Source organism: Fundulus heteroclitus, chromosome 13 (assembly GCF_011125445.2).
Source record: "Fundulus heteroclitus isolate FHET01 chromosome 13, MU-UCD_Fhet_4.1, whole genome shotgun sequence".
Classification (NCBI taxonomy): Eukaryota; Metazoa; Chordata; class Actinopteri; order Cyprinodontiformes; family Fundulidae; genus Fundulus; species Fundulus heteroclitus.
The window spans coordinates 29,157,786-29,185,250 of NC_046373.1; the positions used below are offsets into that span (position 1 = coordinate 29,157,786).

Here is a 27,465-nt window from a genome sequence, read left to right on the forward strand (position 1 = left end):
GCTGTACCATCAGGGAGTCACACGGGCGCTTGGAGGGAAATTAAAAAAACAAACTTAAATCTATGGCGGTGCCAACAAGCTTTCTGTTGTATATATACGTGTAATATTACAGCCCTCACCTGTACATTCTTTTGCAATGGTTGTGTTTGTGTGGGCTATGGCTGTAGGTAACAAGTGTGTTAATGTGCGTAGGCACATGCCAATGTGTATATGTATGTTTATATGTCCAGTATAGTGATGTATGTGCTTACTTAATGGACTTTGAGTAGTGTGGCCTCATAAGTAAAGTAGGAATAAGGAAGAACACTTCTTCATACCTTTTTTCAGACATATTCACCAAATTATTGTGTGTGTGTGTGTGTGTGTGTGTGTGTGTGTGTCTAAATTGAAGGGCTGTTTCAGCCTTTGCAATTTAATCATGTCATCTGCGGGCAGCTCAAACTAAAGCCGCTGCTTCTCTGCATCTGATCAGGATGCCCCCTGGGTGCCTCCCTTTGTCAGTCAACGGAAATCAAAGATTATTTAAAACATAGTTTTGTTTTTTGACATTCAAAATGTACAATTGTGTTTGGGAAAACAAAGAAAAAGGTATCAGGTAAAGAATGAGGGGCCGGGCGTGCTCCGATCGCACAGGGTTAGTGAGCACGATCCACCTACGGAGGCCTTTAGTCCTCGACGCAGGTTTGATTGTGGTATTCGGTTCTTTTGCCACATGTCTTCCCCTCTCTCTCTCAAACCCCATTTCCTTTCAGCCACCAGTGCCACAAAAACCCAGAAAAAAAATTTAAAAAAAGAATGAAGGGCCCACAGTTAAATATGGTGGAGGATTTGTGACGCTGCGGACCTGTTTCTTATTCCAGAAGGCCTGAGAACCTTGTCATGGCGTCATGAACGTGTTGAAATACCAGCAGTTTCAAAACAAAAGAAATTGGCCAAATTGAGACATAAATGACTGACCAGACACAAAAATAAAGATTTTCTCATGGCCATCAGTTCCCAGATCTAAATTCTACAGAAGACCTGTGAGCTGAGCTGAAGAGAAGACTCAGGAATATGGCTAAGCAGATATGGTGCGATGAGGAATAGTGAACGATCCTTGTGTCTGTAGACCCTGTGAAATGTTACAGCAGAAGACTAAGGGCTGTCCTTTTTACAAATGGAGATTGTCCAAAGGGTCCACAGCAGAACAGGCAATAAAGTGTGGGCGCAGTGATTTAGTTTAAAACAATATTTCCTTATTTGCATTGAGTAAATGTTCAGAAATCCGTGTTGGGGGCTTTCAGTGCAATATCACGCTACTGCAATAAAAGTTTCATTTATTGAAGGATTTATACATACCTTTATCCAGAGGTGCCATTAAATGCTCATTATACTGCATAGTGTATATAACGGACTCCATTATAATCATCATATTGTATCTAACCCAAGCCATATACAGTGGAACAATTTAAAGGAATACAATCGGATATTAAATCCTCTTCTATCCATCTCAGAAAGTTGCAGCTGGTCTGAACAACCCACTCAACCTGCTCTGCAGAACTCATGTAAGGTCAAAAGTAGGACTGGGCACTAAGGTTTCTGTCTTGAAGAGTTATGCCGGGGTAAACCAACTTAGTTTGAAATCCCACCCCACCCACCATCAGCTACTGTTACCTCCAACAAGCTAATCTAATCTGAAACAAAGTCTTCTCCCAATAATGAGCCCAAAATTATACATATCCCTGTCAGATGTAGGTTTAAAGTAACCTTCTAATATTAAAAAGATGGTTTTCCTGACTGGAAATCAAATTAGCGTTTTGGAGCAGCCCAGCCAGAGTCTTGACTTGAATGTATGTCATTTATTTTTTACTCTTATACTCCTTTCACTTTGCGTTATTGTGTTCTGAGTGATGCCGGTCCCATTTCCAATCAGAGACGAGTTACTTTGGTTGAATTTAAATAATTTTGAATCCAACACTGCCAGGGGGTATTAAATAATTTTGGGTTAACTCGTCTTGTTTCTTGCCTTGCATCTTATTCATGGCCTGCATTAGTCTTGGAAAAACTGTCCTGTAAATGTCTTTAAAAGCTGTAAAGTGAAAAAGAGATTTCTTTTCATTCTTTTATATAGCTGCTGCAGCACTTAGCTGTTCACTCTTTGGTTTGTGTAAAAAACATCATTACAGCTAGAACGTATTGTGGTAATTAAATATTAAAAGACCTAATAGTGGTTTTCTACAAGTCAAGCTGAACATATATTTGCTTAAAGGCCCCCCTGGCTGCTCAGGATATTCAAAGGATCACTGAAACCGCTAAATGGGAATAATGTCCACTCGGCAGCTCGTATTATAGAAGGATGTCGTACAGACCCTTTATCTTGAACTGGGACTGACCAACGGCCACGTGCTTCCTTGGACTTGTCTGTACTCACCGATCTTCTTGCAGCGCTCCTCTCCTCTGTTGTGCATGATTATAGGCGAGTAGATGAAGGGACTGGCGGTGGACACGTTCTGTTCCAGCAGGCATTTGACTTTGTGGGGCCGCAGACTGGCCGGCAGGTTGAGCAGCTTGACTGACCTGGGTGGAGTCAGAGAGACGGCCGTTAGGTGCGCTTCTTAAGCTGATGTAAGGGGATACAAAAATCAGCAAAACTTTGCTTTACCGTGTACAGCAACTTAGTTAACTTTGCCTGGCTTGTATAAAGTTGAAGTCCCAGTGCTGAATATTCATGATTATTCCAGAACAATGCCTGAGATTTATGGCTGGGCTTTCTGGGAAAGGTTACCAACTCAGCAAACAATAAAACACAAAGACAAGCAGTTTGGAACGGAGTGTTTACCCAAAATCTTTAGGAACAATGAAATAAAAAAAAAAAACTAAAAAAATGTACATCAGCATTGAATATCTGAATTCTTCTGCATAACTGGGTTGGTCTCCAGCTTCGACGGGCTTCCCCCTGCATGAACTAGGATGCTTATAACATGCTTCGGCCTCTACAGGCATGCTCTGTCCAACACGGCTCTTTGCAGGCTTCAGAGCGCTCTGATAAAAACAAACTGCCTTCTAGTTTTGGGGAAAGTACTTTGGTGAGTGATGTTGCAGATTTTTCGGCCAGACAGACGGCAAACATAAAGCTCCCATCAGATCTGTCCCTGTCTTCTGTTCCTTTATAGCATTAAACTGGGCAACTGAATCTAGCTCGTTTGCTTCGCTCTGCTTTGAACAGGCTGACTTATCAGAGTCAATAGACGTGCTGGCACGCAAACAGAAGAAGGATGATCATGGCAAACAGCCCATGTTATTAGAAGTACTTCAGATGTGGAGATCTGGGAACACCTTTTGGTAATAAAAGTGTCAAGCTACAACAAAGCACATCAAATTACAACCCTCTCTTTAGTGAAATGTTCCAGGGCTGCTGATCTGTACGCCAGCCAGCAATGAAGAAATATTACCGCAATTTCACACTGAGCTTTAAACAGGAAAACAGAGAGAAGCTGAATGAATTTGAAACATTTTGGTGACACTAGAACTAAAATGACAGAGTTTTAGAAAACTGCTCCATACATCTGATTTAAACTATAGCTCAACATTTATTGACATCCCTTGTGTTTAGAAGCAAATGTTCAACGTCTGGACATCTATAGTCATATAATTCCCAAATAATATAACATTCTAAAAGATGGGAGCATCCAGGCGAAAGGGATCTTTGAGCGTTCTCCTACCAACAAACTGTTTAGATAATTCAGACATTGCTCTCTTCCCTTCAGTTCAACACACAGGGTTTCTATAAATATTAGGTCTATGGACTGAGATAGTCATGACCAAAGGTTCATTCTGTGCCTTGTACACCATTTCTGTGTTCATTTGGTCATACGATTTGGATTATTATCATGTTGAAAGACCCAATTCAGTTTTCTGAAAATCCTTTAGTATGTCAACTAGCTTATGATATCATACGCCCACCAGAGAGGCATCGTGCATTCCCCAGCATACATAACAGCAGGCATCAGCTGCGTTTCTACATATTGAGAATTGCCTTCTTTCATAACAACCTAACTTGGCACGTTTGTAAAAATCCCCTTTTCACCTGACTAACGCAGACACAGTCCTGGTAACTGTCCCGGTGGAGTTAAGAGAGCTTCATACGCCTATGTTGGCATGCCTGGAAAGGCTGCTTTTTTATGGTTCATTATTGTTGTAAGCAAAAAACAAAACAAAAAAATAATGCCATCCAGAAATGAAACTTTGAAAATCTTCTAAATCAAAAAAGGTTTTGAGAGTAACTTTGCCGTTTTCTCAGAATTTGTTTTTAAGTTTCATTTTTGTTCATATTATATTTTTTCTAGGGCTGGGCAAGTTAACGCGTTAATTTCGCGTTAATTCATTAGACTATTAACGGCGATATTTATTTTATCGCGCATTAACGCATGTTGCTCACATCATGCTTTCAGTCAGTGTCAGTCAGCACGCGCGCTGACTGCAGCGCGCTGTCACGGCAGCACTCTCCCGCTCCCCCTCCCCTCTCGTACATGGCTCAGCGGCGCCAGCCAATCAGCACGCAGGCTCAGCCTGGCCCGCCCACTCAGCTCTCACACAAACTTAACACACAAACAGCTGAGAGAGACCGCAGCAGCGGAAAAACATGAACAGGGGAAGTAGCACGTTTGGCTTTATTTTAATTCCGTAAATGAAATCAAGCTGTATGTTTTGTAAAAAGCCGGTTCATTTCAGTGGAAACACAACAAATTTATCTAAGCACGTGAAAAAACATGAAAACGTCGAGCCACAGAAACGGAGAGAGGAGACGAAACTTCTGTCATTGCCCCGACAGACCCACAGACGTCTCTGACTGAGGCGTTTCAGTCCTCCATGGAACATCCAGGTAGATCAGTGGTCATCTTCAGCAGCAGTTCATGTTAACTTTCAAAGTAGATATTATCTATCATATGTTACTTAATGTAATTAAGAGCTTGAAAGAACCCAGTACATATATTAAAAAGTGTTATTTAAGATTGGATAACATTAGCTAATCCTTTTTTTATCCCACGACGGGGAAATTTATAGGATTAAAGCAACAGGCAGGTGCACACAACACAGACAAAATTACATAAGGATTGAAACATATAAGAGGTGGATTAGGAAAAAAACACTGAACATAACATTATTGTTATTATTATTATGATTTAATTGTAATAATAAAATAAAAACCACAAAACCCAAAAGGTCAACAGTTTCATGATACATCAAGCTTAGGGACTGGCTAATATACAGCAGGTCAAATAAGGCCATATTTTGGCTGCAGTGCTTGCTGTTCTCTTATGAAGAAAAGATCAACTAGTGCACTAAATTCAATAGATGGGTTGAAAATATCCAGTATAAAATAAGTGCTACAAATGTTACAACACTTTTGTTCATATGGCAGCAGAACATTAAAATAAAAGTGCTCTTTACACTACTTTTGAATTCATTCTTGGAGTTTGCGCATACAATGCGATTAATCATGATTAATCGGGCAAATTATGAGATTAATCGCGATTAAAAATTTTAATCGTTGCCCAGCCCTAATTTTTTCAAAAAAGTTTTTACAGATTTTATATTTTCAAATGTTCCTTTTATTTCTGTTTTTCAGGTTGAGTTTTACGAATTGCATTCTTCTCAAACTGCGTTTTTACAGATCACACTCTCTTCACTTCCGGGGGCAGGCTCTCCTCTGGAGTGAGGAGCGAAGACGCATTTCTATTGGTCTGCAAGGAAATTAGCAAAAACTTTTATTGGTCAATGGACCAATAAAAAAAGGACTTCTAGAGACTTCTTGGACGCCAAGAAGTCTCTAGAAGCTCTAGAAAACGAATAAAAGTAAACAATGATGCAGAAGATATGGTCTTAATGAATGAATTACTTCAGTCAATCCAGTGAAATTCTGAATTTAACAAATAAAAACATTGTGTATAAATGTAAAGGTTTAGCCATGAAGCTGATGGTTGCACACCCTCCTGGTTGTGGACTAGTAGCTGCAGGTTGACGATGGTTCACTGGTGCCTGTTATCAACATATTTTCAATCATTGCAACATATGCGACACAAAGCTGGATTATTTGCAGCCACGTGAGTCTTGTATGGTTCCAAATGTTTTATTAGGTTTCTGAGGGGAAATGAGGTAAATATAAATAAAAGGCTTTTAACTACATTCATTTTAAATGCATGGTTGGACAACTACTTTCTTTTACAGGCGCTCAAATTAAAGAAGGCTTGATTTCATTTTAATGTTCAGTGCTGCTACAATAAATTATTAATTTAATTTAAAGCTTTTTACCCATTTTTTGCGTGGAGCCAACTAGTGCGTGGACGGCCTTACCGGACAATTGGGAGCTTGGTGAAGGGAACCGGAGGGAGCTTCAGTCCATCAGAAAGCGTGATGACCTCCATCCCGCCCGGGCACTTGGAGGTGTAGTTCTCCAGACTCTGGGTCACCTCTTTCTTTTCTGTAAAAGTCAAAGCACAAACAGCATGAAAGTCAATGACCCCGACAAGCACCCTTGCTTGGCACAACAGCGCGACAATTACAGCACAAACGTCTTCTAAAGTGACCCAGGAAACCTGAGAGGATTCACGCTCCTTTGTGGTCTAAATGAATAGGAGACTGACGATGGGCAAGGTGCTCCGCACTCAGCAAGGAGAGCTCTGGCCTTGAAAGGAAATTCCAAGTTTCATCGTATCATCAATCCCTTTTGAGAGAACATCACTGCTCAACCAGCCTTATAATTTGCTTTTAGCTCTGCAGTGGTCAACTGTGTCTATCAATGAAAAGGTCATTGACTGAGAAAAAGAAGAATTTGCCGGCACTAAAGTTCTTTATTAGAGCATATTTGGACGTGTTAGCCTTTTCATAATGAAAAGAGATACACCTCTGTATTATGTAGGAGTTGTTTGCTCTACACACGGGGTGATCGAAAAGGAGAAATCAGAGTTATTTCATGTCTCTCGCTGACAGGAACAATGGTGCAAGGAAACAAACACAAGTGCTGCTCCTATAGAAACGGTCCCAATATGAATTTGGGGGCCTGGAAGGCTTGACTGCAAGTCGGAGAGAAGGTAATAAATGAAAGGAAGGAAGAACTTGAGAAGAGAAGAGAAAAAGTGAAAGACAAAAAAAAAAAACAGCCAGAGATGAATAGAGAGAGACCCCAGTTGCTATCTAAGCTCCAGGTATTTGTGATTGATGCCTTTGTTATTTGGTTGTTGTTTTTTTTTTTGTTGCTATATTTAATGCTTCACATGCTTCACTCCAGCAGACAAGACCGGGGCAGTGATGAAAATAATGAGCAGGGATGCTCCAATCAATCAGCTGGTTACCAGAGCGGTTACTTCAGCCCGGCCAGAATGACCGCGGACCGGCCGGGTCGACACTCCAGAGTCGGACCTTTTTTCTTCCGGTCAGTAAACGCGCTGTAGCTAAGCTGCAAGTCCACACAAACAACACTAAGTGAGAAAAGAAACTATTCTGAGTGGCAGAGACTCAAACCTTTTTTTTGTGGTAGTAAAAACATTTCATCATTATTTTCTTATGAGTCAAATGATAAATTCAGTAAAAAGAATTGGGAGAGAAAACAATGAATCTTCATAGAAAGAAAACTGAATAAGGCAAAAAAAAATATATCAGCAGATTTTTTTTTTGTTTTTTTTTTTAATGTTCAACAGAACCTTAAGGCTTGAAAACGAGCAGCCTGCACTAATCTTTTGCTGTGATAATTGTCCAGGAAATGGTCGCCTGTACGCCACAACACATGGTTTTCCAGCAGAGCCCAAAGCTTCAGGCTGCATCCTCTGGCCCTCCTCTCATCCACAGGTAAATGACTCAGACACCATCCACAGCAATAGGAAAGCCACTGATCCAGAGTGTGTGTAAAAGAAGGCTGCGGCTACATGTTGACAAGAGTGAAGCTAGACGTGACAGAGCGCGGAGGGCTATCTGGGTTCAAGACACCGCTCTGCTCCAGTAGACTCAGAAGGTTCATCCGTTGTATCAGCACGGCATCTTTCAACAAAAAAAGCTACTGAAACACATGAAAGAGTTGATTTTGATTCAACAAAACAAACTAAAGATCCTGCCTAAAATAGAGTTACCAGAAATGAGTGGGTCTTATAAATGCACCGCCATTAGATGAGACACATATTGGATGCTTCTGACACTCAGACTTCTAATACATGATTGTTTTTATCTCAATAAGTAACTAACCGATAAAATGAAAAGAGATGCACCGATAAAGCAGCTGGCGACCAGCTTCAGATGATTTTCCCCTTGTTCACCTCTGATCGGGGACGAGCTGGTCGCAAACCCAACAATGCGATCTTTCACCAATCCATTGATGCAGCAAAACTAAGCGCCACTTCGTCCTGTGACGACAACACTCTTCTGTGTGGATGTTGTTAGTAAGTGAAGAAGGCTCAAGGTTGGCTGTTTTCAGTGTCGGAGCAGTGTTTCAGAGCCTAGGAAGTAGAGCTATGTAAGAAGCTTTTCACAAAGATAGTTTTATGCTTTTTTTAAATGTAGCCTTTGTCTGTAACAGATCATGTTGGATGTAGAATTGCTGGCAGCTTTTTGGAAATCTCACAGTTAAGGTAAGGCTCTACTTTTCCAGGGAATACAAACAGACACCACTTTTTTGTAATGCTAGACGCTAATCACTCATATCAGACGTTAAACTCCCTAATAATATGCCTTCCTTTTAAGATATTAGTAAAACCATGTTTTACAACAACCGTTTTCGCTGCGCGACGTTGCCCCTTCCAATGTAACTAATGACCGTTTACAGCAAAAGGAGCAGAAATAAAGGCTGATTAAAATTCTGTTTGGTGCTTCTCCAAGTCCCGTGAGAAATTTAATTTAACCCATTGTTATGTGATGCTTCTTTCTCCTACCTTTCCAGTATTGCCTGAGCAAATTCTCAGTTATGCGGGTCATGGCTACAGCAAACAGGCTTAAATTGGAGGCAACCGCACTTTCCTTCAGTTCTTTTGGAAAACGTTTTGACACCTATCCAAAAGTCTTTGTCAGTTCTGGTGGATCGCACCTGAGCAACCTGCAGTTGGAGCACTGCTGTTTTTAGTCATGCGACTGGCATGATGTTGCAACATGTCCTCTGTCCTGGTGTTCAAATCATTTAACCTTAGCCTAATCTATCCTAAAAACATTCTCTGTGGCAACCTTTAGTCTGGCCTTCATGTTTCCTGCTTACACACCAAGTGTCTGAAGTTTAAACGGGGCAAAGCTCCTTCAAAACGCTGAGTAACCCTGCTGTAATTCACGCCAGACGTGATAAGTCCGTGTCTGAGTTCAGCCTTTTAAGGCTTTTTAAGGGTGAATATATATGGGGATTCACCAGGAATCACATCTTTAATTAGATTATTAGTTTCTGTTTGCTCTAATTCTTCAATCTATCTAGTACTGATGTTAAACATGCATATGCCCAAACATGGTAAGAAGCATACTGAATGTATCAGACATCCTGGTGTTGTCTTCTTATTTTATTCAGGCCATTCTTTACTCACTTACAGACCGCTCTGAGTAATCGTAACTAAATGTTGCAGCAGGTAAAACTAGCTCCAGGTCAGGGCTTCATGATTCACAAAAAAAAAAAAAAAAGGAGCTTGGTCTACCAAGCCCAGGGCATTTGTTCTGCTGTTTTGTATTGTGGTCCAACTGCAGGTTTGGTCGAGCTTGCTTGCTCCTTAGCATATTAAATCAAACCGGGGCCCAGAAATAGGAGGTTGTTTTTTTTGTTTCAACGATTTTTTTTTTTTGTTCACTCGCTTCCTGTCCAGACAAACCCAGCGCCGCTCATTATGAGGCTGACAGCAGGAACACCCGCTCCACAAAAAGCAGAGAGACAACATAACAGGTAGGTGAGAAAAGGGCTGCAGCTTATAACACGTCACATCTTTCTCCAAGTGAAAGGCTCTCATCTCCAAGTGTCAACCGTCCGGAGAAGAGGAACACTTAAAGGCTGGGGAGAGGTGTCGCTGAATCATCTTCCCTCACAAAACTCTACTTTCATCTCCATCATGTGGAAGAAAAAAAGAGGAAAAAAAGACTGCTGCAACTTCCACATATTAGATATTTAGCCATTATAAAACGACGGTTTGGGATATTTTGGGTTCAGCGGGATTTGTGTGGGACGTGTGCAACTTATTGGTACAGTTGCAGCAGAAAAACAGTCAGTGCTGCAGTTGGCAGCAGATATTTTTGCTCGAACAGTGATGAGTCAAGCAGAAAGATCGGAGAGCTACAGTATGACACTGGTTGATGATGGTGCGCGTTATTGCCCGATAAGCATGTCAAGTAAATGATTGTTATTGTTCCACTAACAGAATTGGTGCTGGAGATGACATCCAATAATGCAGAACACGCTGCAGACGGAGCGCATGCCCTGACATCCAGCGATGAGAGCAGATTCCCGTGCGTCACCGGGATGGAAATGAGCTCCGAGCACACAGACCTGATGCACAGCACAGTCCATGTGCAACAAAGGCCGTTTGCTTGTGTTTGAGTGACGACAACACTCATTAATACTGAAAGCAACGACATCCAGCAGCAAAACTGAAATGTTTAATGTGTCACATGCTTAATAATTACTCCACTAATAGTATGCAAAAGGAGAAATGCTTTATGTTTGCTATATTTACCTTATAACCAGATTCCACTTGATAAAAACGGGTTCCCAAACTGGGGGTCGGGACACCAGGGGGGTCACGAGATGACTTCTCTGAAAATGTTGAAGCACTTTTGCAACTAAGCAGGATCTTGATAAACTGAGTGGTTATTTCAGGTTTACACAGCTACATTCTTGCCTACTTCATAATAGCTCATTTTGTGCTACAGGAAGTGTAATATATAGTCATTTGAGTGTTTAAACTTCTTCACAGACCAGCTCCCCTCTACTGAAAACCATGGTTTCCCCCACCGTATCTTTTTTATTTATTCGCCCTGCAAAAACCTTTGCAAACCATACAGTGGGAAAAGGTTGCTTACAAATATGTCTGTACTGTGGTGGACATTGGAATTTCAAAGGAAAATTAACAAGGTTTTAAGTTCTAAATTGTTTTGTTGCAAGCGTGAGGATTATTCTGGTCTTTTGCCGCTAGGTGGGTAAATCATGGCTTGATTGTGGTCAGAGTTTTATTTTTCAGAATCTGTGAGATCTCTGCTTTCAGCACATATGCTGTTTGTTAGGAAGGAAGGTGAAGAGCTGTGAGCGAATTTTGCAGTGACGTCATTTTTTCGGAGTTTGTTTACTTTCTAATTCAACTGCTTGTTTTTGGTGGTCATGGAACGATTATTTCAGCATTTAGCCAAGATTCTGATATCTCTGTGGATACCCAAAATGTCCACATTTAACTAAAATAAAAAAAAAATAAAAGGTTTATCTCTTCCACCCCCTCCCCCATCCCACTCTGTTTGCATGTGGATGAGATGCAGGAATCTGACAGAATACAAGTGACTGGAAACAACAATAAACTGATTTTTTTTTTTTTTCAACTTGGGACTAAATTATGATGAAGTGGCTGCCATTCCCAGATCTGATGTTAGACTTCCAAGGTAAATTAAACAGGACTATCGGTATTTGTTCAATATAGTCATTGTGTATGATAGGGGTCTCCTGATGGTAAATCTTTGATCTATATAATCTTGATATGCAGTTGTTTTTTTAACTTTGAAAAGCCATACCTCATTTGTTATCTAAAAGAGAGCTTCCATTTCTCATCTCTACAACACCTATTTCCATTTCCCCTGTGTTAAAAACCTCAGTCTTGCAAAAGTTGGCAATTTGATTTTTAGCTGAGGTTTTTTTTTTTTTCAGTTTTCCCTAGGCTCTCTCTGAAGTCCAACAATTCCTTCAACTATTTTTTTTATACCCTATAAAACTTTACAGATACACAAGATGTGATCTAAACAAAATGCTGACGGGTCTTCAGTGTAGCCCCTCTAAGACATTTGTTTTTCTTTTTAAAAACGCGAGGCTGCTGCATATGGGAGTAGCTAAAAATAGAACTTCCTTATGTATAGCAGCTTCGTGGTTTCAGCTTAAATCTACTTCAGCTAACTCCCCCACTCATTGTTTATAAGGCAAGCGTACAGAGACAGGTCAAACTCTTTCTCTAAGGTCACACCCACTCGGAGTTTGTGATGGAAAATTGGGCCAAAAGGTGACTTGACCCATGACCTTCTACTTCCCAGCTGCATATTGACTCAGAAAATTAAGTCAAATGATATCTGGAGAAAAAAGAAGAATCTGTTATCAGACAAATACAAGGTGGGACAGATCTTTCTACAGCATGGATTAGCATTTATGTAAATGTATACAAGTTTTAAAAGCTACTCATAATTTTACATTAACACATGGAATTTGACAGCTGAGAAAAGGTTTAAATATACAGTTTCTGTAGGTGGTTTCTTTGTCGCTTATGATTAAGGATGGTTCATGAAGCATGCCTTCAGACGGACAATCGTCCTTCAATTTAGAGAGGACAAATAAACTCCAAGTATTTACGAGGGTTTAGTCATATTACATTAAGATTATATTAATCATTTCAACTTACAATAGCTTAGTTCATGCCAGTGCATATTTTTTTATCAACCTAAGAATTTCTTACTTAACTTTAATATTTTGATTTAAAAAAAAAAAGGAGTAGCTTTGCTTTACTTTATGTTGGAGTTGAATTCAACCCGCAAACATAAAAGTTTAATCAAGATGTTAAAGAACGTAACAATTTTCTTTCACCATTCTGTTTCCTACCTCTGAGGTTCTACAGGGCTCTAATCTGGAACCATTGTGATTTTATTTGTTAATTTGTTCCACTAGGCTAGCACACTTCAGTCTATTCTTTTACTTTTCCGGGCACTTATATGCAGATGACGTTCAGCTATACCTGCCTTTCAAGCCTTGTCGGTTCGATAGGCTGCCCACTTTATTCTACTAGGTAACTAAAATTGGGGACTGTCTTAGTGGCAATTACTTTGTTCTAATTGTTAAGGCTGAGACAATAATCTTAGTCCTGATTTATTCATGCCCAAGATTTATACAAGTAATACTTACACGCTGCTGCATGGTCTCCCCTTTGATCGTTTCTACTTACATTTATGCTGTCATTTTAACACTTTGATATTCTATCACAGTCCCCTTATGGAAGCTTGTTTGATTTTTAAGATTAAGGATTTTATCCTCTTTTGTTAAAAATCCATTATTTTATTGTGACTGAGGCAATAAATAAAAGCTACCGATTTGCAGCATCATTCCCAAAAGTACCATGACTGATTCCTCCAACTGACAGAACCTTACAGAACCGCTGCAGGGAGACACCTCCCCCTCCTATAGCACATAACGAGCCCAACATTTTGGGAAAGCACACATGTGTCTGCCACTTTTACACCACCACACAGTGGGAACTCTAAAAACTGCATCTGACTGCGTGGCTGTCATACTCTAGTGTTCAGTCATGAATTAATCAGTCTAATCTATTTCTCCCCAGTTCGTTAAACCAATCAAGATTTCAAAGGGGAACAAGAAGTCCCACTTATCTATGCAACGTTGCTGAGTTTCTGGATCACCTTAAGGGCACCGGCGGTGTCTCCATGGAAAGCTTAAATCAACATACTAACCAACATGAATAACAAAGAAACAAAAAGATTAATCCACAAATCACACGCACAGCATGGAAGATCCTCTCCTGTTGGGGATCACAGGACCAGAAAAATAATGCCGAAGGGTAGAGCTGTCTCCCCAGTGAAAGAAAAAAAAAAACGCTGCTGTAACTCTAAAACTTAATCGATACCTTTTTTTTGTTTGTTCAACATGTTCAACAGATTTTCATCGGGACCCATAGGAGAGGTATTTTGTTTTGATTTGCTTCCACTAAATTGTTTTATTTTATCCCTCAACATTATATTTACAAGAAATTAATGCTGAGCTGATGAAGGGGATCAAATTACCAACTGACCTAACAAACAAATGACATATATTGGTATATACTAGTACACACGAAAGCTTAAGAAAAGTCCAATATTTTTGCCAGTCATTTCAGAAAATGTTGTATATTATATAGAATTATCACATAGAGTAATATATTCCAAGCCTTTGATTCCTGTAATTATGGCTACAGATACTGAAAATCAACAATTTGGTGTCTCAGAACATAAGAATAATGTGAAAAAAGTTAATTATTGGAAAGTCATGGTGTCTCACCCTAACGAGCTAATTAACTAACCTCAACTGCAAAGGTTTCCTGAGCCTTTAAGTGTTCTTACAGTCTGGGATAGTAGGAGACTGCTGAGTGGACAGATGTCCAGAAGACAGTCATCGACACCTTTCACAAGGAGGCGAAGCCGCAAAAGGTCATTGCTGAAGAAGCTTGTTGTTTACAAAGTGCTGTATCCAAGCATATTAACGAAAATTGAGTGGAAGGAAGAAGTGTGGCAGGAAAAGGTGCATCAGGGACACTGAGGCAGAAGTCGGTGCATCAAGAGCTGCCACACAAAGGCATGGGCTACAAATGTTGCATTCCTCATGTCAAGCCACTCCAGAACCACAGACAACGTCAGAAGCGTCTCATCTAGGCTAAGGAGAAAAAGAACTAATGCCATACTTTTGCTAAATCTCACAATAACAATATGAATAGCTAGAAATAAAAAAAATAAAAAAAGCAAAACATGGCGATGTGTTCATGTGTTGGGTTCTTGGCAGACATGAACGCCACGTGAGTCGACTATCCAGCTAGTGTAAAAAAAATAAAAACATTTATAAACAAATTCATTATTTCCATCTCAAGAATGTTTCATGGAAACAGTTGCTTCTGACCGTCGCCTGATGTTTTGGTGTTGAAGCAACCTTGTTCTGGTTTGGTGTCCCACGTCAACACTTCTTCCTCTCCTAAAACCTTTTAGGCTGCATTAAACAAGTGTCAGCGAACATATTACGGGCATAGAGAGCCTGAAAGAAAGACTCTTTATTAACTTTTTGTTCTTTTTTTTTTCTTTTTTTGCAGTCCACGCACTTGATCATGATTTGCGTATTGCGAACAATAACGTTGTGATAACGATAACTGGGCAATATTTAATATCAATGTCTTGTTCGTCGGATTTGGTCTTTATATTTGCCTTTTTTAACATTATCAGCTCGCATCTTGCATGTAAAAGTGAAAGCTACCCTGACTACACAATCACATCCAACTTACGGTAGAGCTAGGATTACTACAAATATGTTTTAGTTAGTGACGCAGATGCCACTGCTGGGGCTGATTTACTTAAGGATGATAGAAATACGCTTTGTAAGCCAGAATGACAGCATGATTTAAAGAGATAGAAAAGAGCAAACTTTTGCTCCAAAGGGACTTATTGCTGTGAAGTGAAGGAGTTTGGATATTTAGATCAACAGGGCACTGGTAGGCAATACGCAGAAAGGAGCGTATTTAGAAATGATGACACTGTCCTGGTCTGCTGCAATCAAGAGAGAGATGAGCTGAAAAGTAACACTTTCAATTAACCTCTTCTATCCATCCCTCATCCATCGTCTTGAACTGTCGGTAACGGCCAAAAGAAGGAGATTGCCGATTGGGTCCAAAAATGGCTGAAGTAAAATTCCTCTGCTGGACAGCTTGACTCCGTCAGCAGGGACAGGGCGAGGAGTTCAGGATGAACTCACAGCAGAATCCCTGCTTCCCTCCATCAAAAGGAACCCACTGAGTTGGTTTGGGAACCTGGTGAAGCTGCCCCGTAGGCATCTTCCTAGGATGGTGTTTTTGGACAAGTCCTGCAGGGATTAGGCTTCGGGGCAGAGCAGGAACTAGCTGAAAAGATTAGAACTGCAGACGAGTGTGGACACACATATCAGTCCCCCTGGACAACACCGTGAGTGAGTCAAAAGCAAGATTGGTAGCACCAAACACATACGCCACCATCGTTATGAATTATAAATAATTTATTTATAGTATGGGAAGCAAAAAACCAGCAGAGGGAAAAGTGTGCAATAGATAGATAAATAATCCAAACACTAAAGTAAGAGAAAACTGAGCGGAAAGAGGAATAACGTTAATCTCTCGGGTATAAAACTCACGACAAGTGAAAATCCCACTTAGTCTCTTCAAATTCAATAAAATTGATAAGAGGGGAAAGTGTGCCTGCACTGCACCAGCAAGCAGGCTTTTTGCTGACGACGACACACATATTCTCTGTTTATTGGGTAGTGTGTGCAACAGGGAGTGGGAGAACATATAGTGCAAAGTTAGGCATTACTATTTACCTGAGCGTATTTATACATCATGATGGATGCAACTGCATCGCACAGCAGGTTCTGAAGCGGTGACTCCAAAGGACAGTAAAATGAGTGCGGATATGCAGCAATTAGCTGTTTCGCTATTTTTTTTAAAAAACACTTCAATTTCTGCGTCTGTCAATCCTGAAAGCTGAAGTCTCTGCTGCCAGTCAGCTTCCACTCAAACAGCAGAGTGACAGGAGAAAATAGGAGATGAGCTTCATGACGGCGCGCTGGCTTGCTTCTGCAGCTCGCCAACGAAGCGACAAAGAATACTGTGGCTTGAAATGAGGCTCTCCGATTATCATTACGGAGGCACACAAAGCCGTGATTCAGCAGCGGGGGGGATTCGCTGTAAATTGCATGGAGGCTACGATCCAGTGGGGGAAATGACACAATAATCCACACCTCCTTAAAGACAATGCTTCAAAGGGAAAGACGCCTCAGACAGAAATATCATCGTTTACTCTCAGCTATCGACTTTAAGGCACGTAGGGAGACAATCAGTTCAATAATAGCCGCTGGATGTTTGGAGCTGTTTATAGCACGGATCCAGCAGGCGGTGCATTCGGCACCCATCTGCATTGGGTGGTGAGCGTTTTTTTTTTAGCACTAACGGAAGATTTTCAGCACTTTTTATCATTTTATTCAAAAGATTTTAAAGCAATGGTGGCGACGTACGGAAAGCCTGAAAACGGTTGCCGCTTTTATGGCACTAGCGTAATCTCTCACTGATAAACATTTAGACACATAAGGCATCATGATCCCTTCGAAATAAAAGAAGAGGGATGCACAGATTACAAATTGGTTGGTCTGAGATGCTTCAGCGACAAAATATTTCACCTTGGAGCTTTTTAAGCACCTTTGGAAGGGGTGCCAATAAATGTGACGGCAGTATTTCTGGGCTTGGCCTAATCTCATGGTGCCACACGGGAAACTTGAGACTTCATGGCCTCATTTTCATGTGAACCAGTCATTGCTGCCGCGTCCGGATCATTTTGTATCCAGAGGCCAGTAAATAAGCAAACAGCGTCTCAGCTGTCCCTGCAGCTTACCGTAGGGACTCCAAATAGACCTGAAGCTCTGCGTTTTATTCTGCTGTCGTTTTTCCTCTGAAACTTCTCTCCGGAGACAAGTTTGCCATGGAAAAGTCATCGCTAGTGCTACGGAAAGCACAGCTCCCCTCACAAAGAATGGTGGTGATTATTTCCTACTGTTTAAATGTTCTGCTCTATGGACCAACGTACGACTCGGTGAACTCTTTTAGGAGTGAAATCAGGAACTGTCAGTATCTACATACTCTGAAAAGGAAATCTGAAAGGCCATGACCTTCATCAGTGGCTGAACAGCACAAGTGAGAAGTTTAATACATCTACAGAGTTATGGGTTCACTTTACTTCAAATGCTTGTTACTTTGTAGAACATTACTTAAAAGGGTCTGATCAATAGAGCCACTCAACACACAAGATGCTTTAAGCTGTCAAAGCATCCTGTTTTCCAGCTTTAAACCAAACCAGTTTATTACGCTGCTTTCTTCAAGCACTTCTGACCATCGCTTACAATAAAAAAATATGCTATGTCGAGACAGCTCAGCTTAGTCGTTTTCAAACGTGAAGGCCAATTAGAAAAACTGCAATTAGTCTCGATGTGACTGACACACTTTTACATTAAAGAAAGTTAACTTCCACTTTCAATCTAAGGCCTTCTTAGAGCAAACAGTCAGGGAATACTGCTACGAGGGTTAGTTAAACTAAAGACGCTTCTATATCTGTACACAGCATATAGTCAGCTTCTTATTGGGTCATTTAATTCACCGTTATTTAATCAATCCCTAATACATACACACTTTCCTCTGATGAAGGTGTCTGGCCGTTATGCTGCTAAGCAGCCTCTACCTCTCCTGTTTTCATATAAAGAGCCAGCTGAAGTGAACATGGCACTGTACACTAAACCGAAGCAGTGATACGAAGCTGGTTATCAACCCGATAAGTCCACCCAGAGTTACTGGTGCCGACTGTGTGCATTTATACGTAAAATAAGGTGACACGGCAGTAAAGACGACCAATCAGAATGAAGAAGCAGAAAGAAAGCTGATCCCAAAATAAGAACGATGGGATACAGCTAATTAATACAATTAATAACAGAGTTGATTAGAAATGTTATAAATGTAAGTGCAAATTCAAGATCCTTGAAGCCTCATCCCACCTTGAGGCATGGAGGAGTGAGTGTTATGCCAAGATATCTGGCAACGTATATAAAACAGCAGACTCCTAATTAGTGTGGCTATCTAAGCCACCGGGGGCCGCATGCCGTCAAATCAAGTTTGAATTAAGTACAGTTGGTCGTTTTTGAAAACAAACCCACCTTCCAGGCTTTCACACGACAAGAAGAGCAAAGGAGCAAACGATGAAAACATTGCTGCCTTCACAACGACACCAACTAAAGCAGCTTGGCCTGCAGAGAACCGCCTACGGGTTCTCAGGATGTCCGGGGGCCCGTCAGAAGTCCGTCACAACCAAATGTTCAAGTCAACACGAGTGATGTAGAAAACAGGCCCAATGAAGACAAACCAGAAGCAAGCCTTTTAAATAAATCAAGGCCATCAGATATATTTGACCCAACCCGACACAGGTTGTTTACAGCAGAGAAAAAAACGTTTCACTTTAGCTGAGCAACACAAACGTTAATTCAGAGCTTGACATATACCTGTACCGCCTCCCCGCCACATGGAGGGGATTTATTTCCTAAGGAGACACCACAGCTTGCTGGAGAAGTGGGGTGGCGGAGAGGAGCACTCTGAGCCTAAACAGTTACGCCTGACACGGTGGTTGATTTGAACAAAAAGCACAGCTCAGCCCCGAGGTTGTTGGGAGACAAAACACGTTTAGCCAAGAGCAAAAGCAGCAGCTCCAGGTATGTCTGCCATGACGTGTGTTAAAATGCTGTAAACAGTGAGCATCTGTGGGCTAATCTAACATCATGGACATGTTGGACTCCGCAAATTATTTATTTTGACACTTTTTAAAGTTTCTAGGTTTTTAAGCTTGTTTTTATTACATTTTGAGTTCCCTTTGGACGAAAATGTGCTATACAAGTAAAGTTGCCTTGCCTAGAGATATGGATTGCAGCGCTCATGTTAGTTTGGGGCATGACCTTTTATTTGTTGTCTTTTTGTATGTTGTGTTTTTTTTTTTCAGTGTCTGTACTTTTATAACTGAAAAACCAACACAAAGAGTATTAAAAAAAAGGAGTAAACAATAACTTTTATCCTGCATCGTTTATAAAAACACTTATCTTACCGAGAGCTTCCTAAGAAAATGGATGGATGGAGTTAGTGCCGCCTAGGCAGTTTGCGTAGTTGCCAAACAAGGATTCAGCTTCCCTCCATCGTGTGGTTAGTGGATCTCGCTTAAGACAAACATTTCAACAGGCTCCACTGCATTTCAGCTCAGAGAGAACTGCTGCGCTGCGAGCCAACTAAACGCAGGCGTCGGCTGCCGTGGCATGGCATTAAACGAGGCGCCACGCACCAATCTCCACAAGCAGCTGGGACGGTTTCCTTTGAAGCTCCGGCACAAAGCTGGACGCACCTCAGACCGCTGCAAATTGTAAAAACCAACAGAGTTTACTGACCTTGATCAGACAGGAAATCCAGCATGGTCTGCAGCAGGAAGGACAGGTGGCGCACCGACAGGCCCGGGTTGCCCATGCGGCGGGAGGCGTACACCAGCTCGTGCAGCAGGCGCATCTGTACAGCGGCCCAGCCTCTGTGGGAGCCTGAGACAGGGACGACACACAGGAACACACTCACAGGGCTGCCAAAGCTCAGCGCAGACATCTTTGCTGTAACATTACCGAAATATCACATCATAATAGTCATGGCGTCGCAGTGGGACCTGCGGGACTGCAACTTTGATTAATCGTTTTAAAAGTCTGGGTCCCATTGTATTAGATTCACCGAGATCAGAAAACCACCACACAAAATCCTTCTTTTAAAAGATAAAACCAATTCTGATTTACAATTATTCTTAGAAATATTACACATATTCCCACTCAGTTGAACTGCTGCGTTGCAATTAAATAAGAAAAAGTGCTTTGTTGAAGCCCAGATCAGCTCAGATGAGTGTCTGAACAGTTATTTCCACAGCTCATCATAAAAGATTTTGTTGGATTCGCCCCAAAACCAGGACAGGGCTATACTGGGCAGTAACACATAAATATACTTTGACCTAGACCTTCCCTTTGCCACTCTGACTGGGTTTATGCCGCTGTCCTGATGGAAGCTGGCCTTTCCTCTAAGGCTCAAATATCTAGCCGCTTTTCTTCCAGGACTGCCCTGGTTTTAGCTCCATCCACCTTCCTGTCAACACTTTCCTGTTCCCTGCTTCACAGAAGCATCCCCGCACCACCATGCTGCTGCCACCATATTTCACAGCGGGGGTGGGGGGGGGTATGGGGGGGGTGGCATGTTGTGGGTGATGGGGACTGTTAGTTTTCCGTTACACGCAGTCGTCTGCTTGTAGACCAAACTGGTTAATTTCCCCATCATCTCACCAGAGCACCTTCTCTCCCATCTTGTCTGTCTCCAATGTGGTTTGTGGCTTTTTTTCAACGAGGACTTTCTCTTTGCCACTCTTTAGTAAAGATCAGACCTAAGGCGTGCAAAACTAACAAGTCCCTGTCAACAGATTGTGAGCAGTGGACCTCTGCAGCTCCTCCACAGTCACCATGGGCCTGTTGTTGGCTTCTCAGGCTAATGCTCTCCTTGCCCTGTCGGTCGTTTTAAGGAGGATGGTCAGGTCTTGGTAGGTTTGCCACTGCAAAAACAGATCTAAAAATAAGTAAAATGTTCTTAAAGTTAGTGTATTTATCCTTGATTTGATTTGAGCAGGTAAATAATATTATCTGCCAATGGAATGAGTATTTTGACCCCTAAAATAAGATAATTAGATATCCTGCACTTGAAATAAGATGGAGATTGATTGTTCCTATTTTAAGTGCAAAAATCTTATTCCATTTGCAAATCATCTTATTTACCTTCTCAAATCAAGGACAAATACACTTATTTGAAAAAATATTTTACTTATTTCTAGTTCCGTTTTTGCAGTGTGCAGTTGTGGCATTCATTTTTCAATGATGGCTTGACCTGAGATCTGACAGAAGCTTGTGGCGTTTTTTTAAATCACATAACTCTGATTTACACTTTCTCCCACCTTCACCCAGAGCCGTCTGCTGGGCTCCTTGCTCTTCATGATGCCGTTTGTTCACTAATGTTCTCTAACAAAACCTCTGAGGCCTCTTCACAGAACAGGATTTATATTCAGATTAAACTACATAAATGTCACTGTTTCCAAATTGGTTAACTTCTGAATGTAACCAATAAAAGTGGATTTTATAATGAAACTAACTTAAACTGCGCCTCCTTTTCTTTCCTCTTCCCAATGATGTTCTACACTGGGCGCCTGATTATAAGGCAAGCTGCATATTTGAAGATTCATTTCATTATTGAACCACGACAGAGCTCTCAGCCAATCCTAAATGTTGATAAACCTTCAGTGTGAATAGTTATGGAAGTTAAAGTAAAGTTTTATCTATGTGTGCCCAATTATTGGGCAACTAAAAGAAAAATGTATATTTTATCATCTCAGCTGTTCATATTCTATCTGCTAAAGTAACAATACTATTAAATAATAAGACCACCCTTCTTTTGGATATGTCCCAAGCCTTCTGACCACGTTGTGATGTGTTTATTGTTTCCTGTGCGGCAGGCGGCAGCCACAGTCTCCCAGAAACCGTTCAGAGGGCTGGACTGTTTTCCTACAACATAAATGTCCCATTTAAGAAGAGCCTACAGGGTCTCCACAGGGTGCAGGTCAGATGAGGAAGATACCTGGTGACTGATGCCATCAGCATCAGCATCTTTAAGGCCTTTTCAGACTAGCCACACGGTGGAGCACTTCCATGCATGATGGAGTGCCTTCCTCCATGAAATCATGGTCTTCTGGAAAGACGCAGACATTTGTCCTCCCCTGCTTCTTGAAGAGTCTTTTAGTTTCTTATAAAATCTGGCAGTAGGTGTGGGAGTTGATTTTAATGTCCATCTTCACTGTGAAAAGGTCCAAAACCTTTCCTGGCCCAGTGTTGACGCTTCAGCTGGTGCGTCTTGTTCAGCGGTGGTCTGGTCTCAGGGCTTTCTGACCTCGGTCCCATCTCTGACTCCAGGTAGGTTCCAGTGTGAGACCGCCGCAGGAGAACGAGGTCATAGTAGCTTCGCCTTTCATTCTTCGCTAATCTTTGCCAGAGAATTTGAATCTTCTTGCATCAATGCGTTTCCTGTGACCCTGTTGGCTATTGGCAGCAAAACATTTGATGGTTTTATGATCACGCCCCCAAAGAAGTTGGGAGCATCCTTCTGAGAGACTTAACCCCATGACCCAGATGCACGCACCGATACGCCTGAATGCACTAATAATCCGGGTTTATACAACGTGGAAGTTATGCATAGAAATATGATATTCTCACAGGTCTAACAGTTGTGCACATTAAGGTTTGTGGTTGTAACATGACAAAGTGTGGGACGGTTGAAGGTGCATGAATCCTTTTTGATTCCTATGTATTTTTCTTGCCGTATCACGTCCCTTCTACACAGATTAAATGTGTGTGTTGTAAACTTGGCTCTCTGCGACGCCCTTCATCTTTCTGGCCTGACATCAACCAGCCCCCTCTGTTCGGCCCCCTCTAAGACGCCCCGCTCCCCTCGCTGCTGCCGACTGCTGACTCACAGGGTGGCAAAGAAAGAAAGACGTGCTGGGAAGGCCAGGGGGTCCGCAGAGAGGAGAGGGGGGGGATCATTTGATAAAGCCATAAATATTTCCTCAGCTTAAAACACAATTTGAAATAACATCAAATTCTTCCTCTGCTTTGCCATTATCAGCACTTTTATTCCCTGGCTGTTATTCTTTCTGACTTCCTTCAGCGATGCGAACAAACTGCACATGTAGTGCCTTCCTAAGCATCTTTTTCCTCTGTATCGAGAACCTGCACCCACTTGTTCGGCTAAAAATAGCTGACTTCTACCTGCCTGCCAGAACCGCCGCTTATCCAGAGGACAGTAATCCGAAGGATACTGGATGTTCGAAGGCTGTCGCTCTCACTCAAGCACACTAAAAAAAAATAAATAAATAAATAAAAAAATAGCTTCATTTGCTGCATTTTCTGCCCCGAACTGGAGATGTCTGGCAATCCAATTAACACGCTGCCACCATAATGACAGTGCAGCCACAGCCTAGTGGCTGCACTGTCATGCAACCCTCAGTCGACCCTCAGGCTGCCTCTGATCTACTGCACAGGGACACCAAACCTGGCATCTTACACCTCTGTGATCAACTAAAATAAACTGCTATCATTCTGTTGATGACGTTAAGGAAAAAAATGTACAGCAGCTTTATGTGAGCAGACGGTAAGATATCTATTATTAACTGAGTGCAACGCTGCAAGGATCCTTTTTTCTCACTCCTTCGTCGTCTTCTTCAAAATCCCGATAAAGTCCAGTCGTGTTCAGCAAATTACAATAAGCTTTGTAAAAGGCCTGCTTGTCAAATTAAAAGTACTTTATGAAAAGAAAAACAACCAATATTAAAACATACTTTTTCACTAAGGCCCCATTTCTTTATAAGAAAATGTCTTGCTTGTTTTATTGGTCTGATGCAATATTTTAATCATAAATGCCGTGCTTTTATTAGCTGGAGGTGGAAGAAATAACTATAATTACCAGAAATAAAGGCTTTAAAACATGATGAGTCAGAGCTCGTCTAGATAATGTGTTTCCCTTAGAGAGCTGAGTTGCTGAAATAAATTAACTTCCAATAATCTACTAATTTGTTGGATATGACTGAACATAGAGGTCTGATTGCAACTTGACATGTGAAAATGTTCTTAGGGCATGAATACCCAATAAAACAATCTCCTCAATCATTTTTTTTTCGTATGGAGGAAATATGATTGTTCATTTCTGAGGAGGATATTTATTAAATGCCTGAGGTGAGTAAGAGGCTACCACCAGGGAATACGCCACAGGTGGGCTTTCTGAATACTTTTTCATCTTTCAGTAAGAATGACGCCGGCTTTCCTCAGATTCCATTCCCTGCTTAGAAAGGAAACAAGGCCAAATATTAAAAGCGTATCAGAGAGAAAAATCTTCTCATAAAGTCGCTCAAATAGCTCTCCCTTGATAAAATACGAATGCGAGCGCCTCTATTCAATGTGAGCGGCGTCGTTTACTGCCACCGCTTTTCAATGCTTTGACAGCAATGAGCAGAGGTCAAGAGTCTGCGGAGCCCCGAGACGTAGCAGAGCGGCCTTCACGCAGAGCATCCAAAAGCTCATGTCGGCTCTCGTCTGTGCTTCTTTGTGAGTCTACCGGTGGCTAGAACACATCGCACACTTCAGGAGAACTCTTCCAAAACCATACGCCACACAAAACAAAGTCCTGCAGTCACCTGGAGCTGGTTTCCTGCAGCCAGGGAACGGAGACAGAGACAGTGGACTCCTCTAAGTACCTGGGTGTTCCTCTGCAGAATAAGCTGGACTGGATGCTCTTTGCAGGGAGGGCCGCAGCAGACTTCCTGCTGAGCTTTGTGTTTGTACTCTGGTGGCATCAGCCATCTGCTGTGGTGTAGTCCGTCGGAGAGGCAGCTCGTCTACAGCTGAGAGGGAAGCGCTTAGATAAGAAGGCCAGCCGTGTGCAGGGGATGGGAAACAAAATAACATGACTGCTGGACAGGGTCTCCCAGTGCATGCATGAAGCTGCTGCAGGGCTGGAGAGGTCATTCAGTGGCAGACTATCGGCATCCTAGGTGCACAGGACAGCTTTATCGTAGATCCTTCCTCCCAGCAGCTATTAGACCTTATGACCATCGCTCCTCCCAGCGAGCTCAATCAGAGCATATATCTCTGCTCATATTGCAGTTTTTTCCATTAACAGTGTTATTTTTATGCAGATACACTGTAATGTTTTTTAATCATCCTACTCAGTTGCAGATTTCTTTAATCACAATGTTTTTTTTTAAGAACTGCTCGGTATTTTTTCGTATGCTGTAACTTTTTAATCAACAGCCTCCTATTGTTTCTGTTTTTATATTTTTACTATTGTGTGAATCCGCCTGCTTTGCCTTGTTATTCACTTTGCTGCTGGTACTCCTGAATTTCCCCACCGAGGGAGCCTAAATTTCTACTCCATTCTCATTTAGGCCCTCGCCTCTGCGGACTTACCGGCCCGGCCTTCCTGAACCTCGGCCTACCTTTGCTGAAGTCCTTGGGGTCGAGCGACAGGCTGTATCCTGGTAGAGTCTCCAGCAGCAGCTTGTAGCAGGCCCTCCAGCCCGGCTCAGGGATGGTGGGGGCCACACACTGCATGGCCGCCACGCGCTTGAAGAAAGCAGACTTGCGGTGGAAGCCGATGAGCTCGTAGAGCTCGGACAGGATGCTGTAGCGCTGGATCTTCTCCTCCTCTGATAGCTGCAGTCGTATAGAGAATATTAGCTTTTAGCGGCGCATTAAAAGCTACTAACTAGTAACTACACATGTATGCCTCTATTTACGTCAGGGTGGAGGCTGAGCGGGCAGAAGAATCGGGCTATGTGAGGACGAACATAAACAATAGTTGAAACCAAAGATCGCCACCTTGGGGTTAAAACAACCCAGTGGATTGATCTCTGATGCCTGGCCCTCTGCAGTCTGTTTGGCTTGTTTTGGGAGTGTAACGCTCATTCATTTCAGGAAACTCTATACTGCAAACCTGCCTCCTGACATCGCTGCACCTGGACCAGAATCATTAAGTCGAGCTGTCACTTTAGGACTGGGTCAATGTCTGTGAGACACAGCAGCCGCACAAGAAAGAAGTTAACCTGGACCCCGCAAAGCTGGGCTCTGGCCATTTCAACTGATACCACCTCAGCCACACTGATATTTACCACTGTAGCAGCTTTTGTTTGGCACATTTACCTTTTATTACAGGTAGAAATAATAAATAAAAGAGGGAAGGAAGAAGCAAATAAAAAAATCTGTAATGCAGATGAATGGATGTCTGCTAATTAGGACCATCATGAAGATGTTAAACTATTTTCCAGGCTGACAATAAACATCAGTTTTTATTATAAATCAATCAGCGAGAAAATGAAATGCAGCTAGTGCTTGACAGTTAAGAAGCAAGGTGTTAAAACAGGGTGCCTGAAGCCCGTCTTCCTTCCTTAGACTTGCCGCTCTAGCATTTCTTATTGTTATTAAAGTACATTGTGCTGTAAGGCGTAGCTTTCTTTGTAAAAATACAACAAACGGAGTATTTTCACTCCTTTCTTAGCAAACTACCTTGAATCAAGTCAAGTTGGAAAAGCAGGATTTCTAGAGAGATCAAACCTGGATGAATTGTCCATAATCCTTGTTGAAATCAAGCTATCCTTCCATCCAGATAATCGGGATAGATCAGTATGTGTTAGTTCACGAGGTTTTTGATAAAGTTAAATAATAAAAAGCAGAAGGCGCTTCCTGGCAGGAGCGGCTAACGTTGTGAATAACAGAGCAGAGCCAGCGAGGGTTATCGCGCCCTCTGGGTGAAAACTGTGCCGCTTCCCGCTCGCTGAGCATACCTGCCCCAGGTTGATGTATACGGCGTTCTGCAGGAACTCTGAAGCCTCCCTGGCTCTCTTCTGGATGGCCAGCACCCTGACGGCCTTCACGCAGGCCTCCAGCTCGATCACGCCGGCGTTCTTGTACTGTGGGACATTTGAGGAGGACAAAGCCCAGCGCTGAGCCAAAGAAACAGCCAGAGTGTAACAGCGCGTCTCATTGGTTAATCCTCAACACGCAGCGGGTCTAAAGAGAGAACACAGCCCTTTTAAAACAGCAGATTATGTCATGTAAAAAGGTGAGACTGTGATGTATCATTTAAAAACATTTTTCCTGCCCTTAAATGCTACATAGATGCTAGAAATTTTAAATGAAAAAAAATGTAAATTGCTGAAATTATCTCTCTTGTCCTATCCTTAATCTAGTGCTTTAAAGCAGCGGCCCTCAAACTAGGGTCCCCGGACTCCTGGGGGTCCGCGAACCACGGGTTGGGGGTCCGTAACACGCATGTTGTCGGGCCTGAGGAAGCACTGCTGAGGATGTGGGTTGAGCTTAGTAAC

At 42.0% G+C, this 27,465-nt stretch overlaps 1 protein-coding gene across 4 annotated transcripts in view; it reads right to left on the reverse strand.

Annotated features, from left to right (window-relative positions):
- The window catches only part of trappc9 (trafficking protein particle complex 9), a 270,154-nt gene that overhangs the window by 231,742 nt on the left and 10,947 nt on the right, over window positions 1-27,465 (reverse strand). For all 4 annotated transcript variants that reach the window (XM_021322125.2, XM_021322124.2, XM_036145568.1 and 1 more), the window contains 5 exons: window positions 26,926-27,051; window positions 25,582-25,798; window positions 19,916-20,059; window positions 6,334-6,460; window positions 2,411-2,556 (listed from right to left, as the gene is read on the reverse strand). In XM_021322125.2, the coding sequence (XP_021177800.2) occupies window positions 2,411-2,556; window positions 6,334-6,460; window positions 19,916-20,059; window positions 25,582-25,798; window positions 26,926-27,051 (760 nt within the window). The remainder of the gene's footprint in view (window positions 1-2,410; window positions 2,557-6,333; window positions 6,461-19,915; window positions 20,060-25,581; window positions 25,799-26,925; window positions 27,052-27,465) is intronic.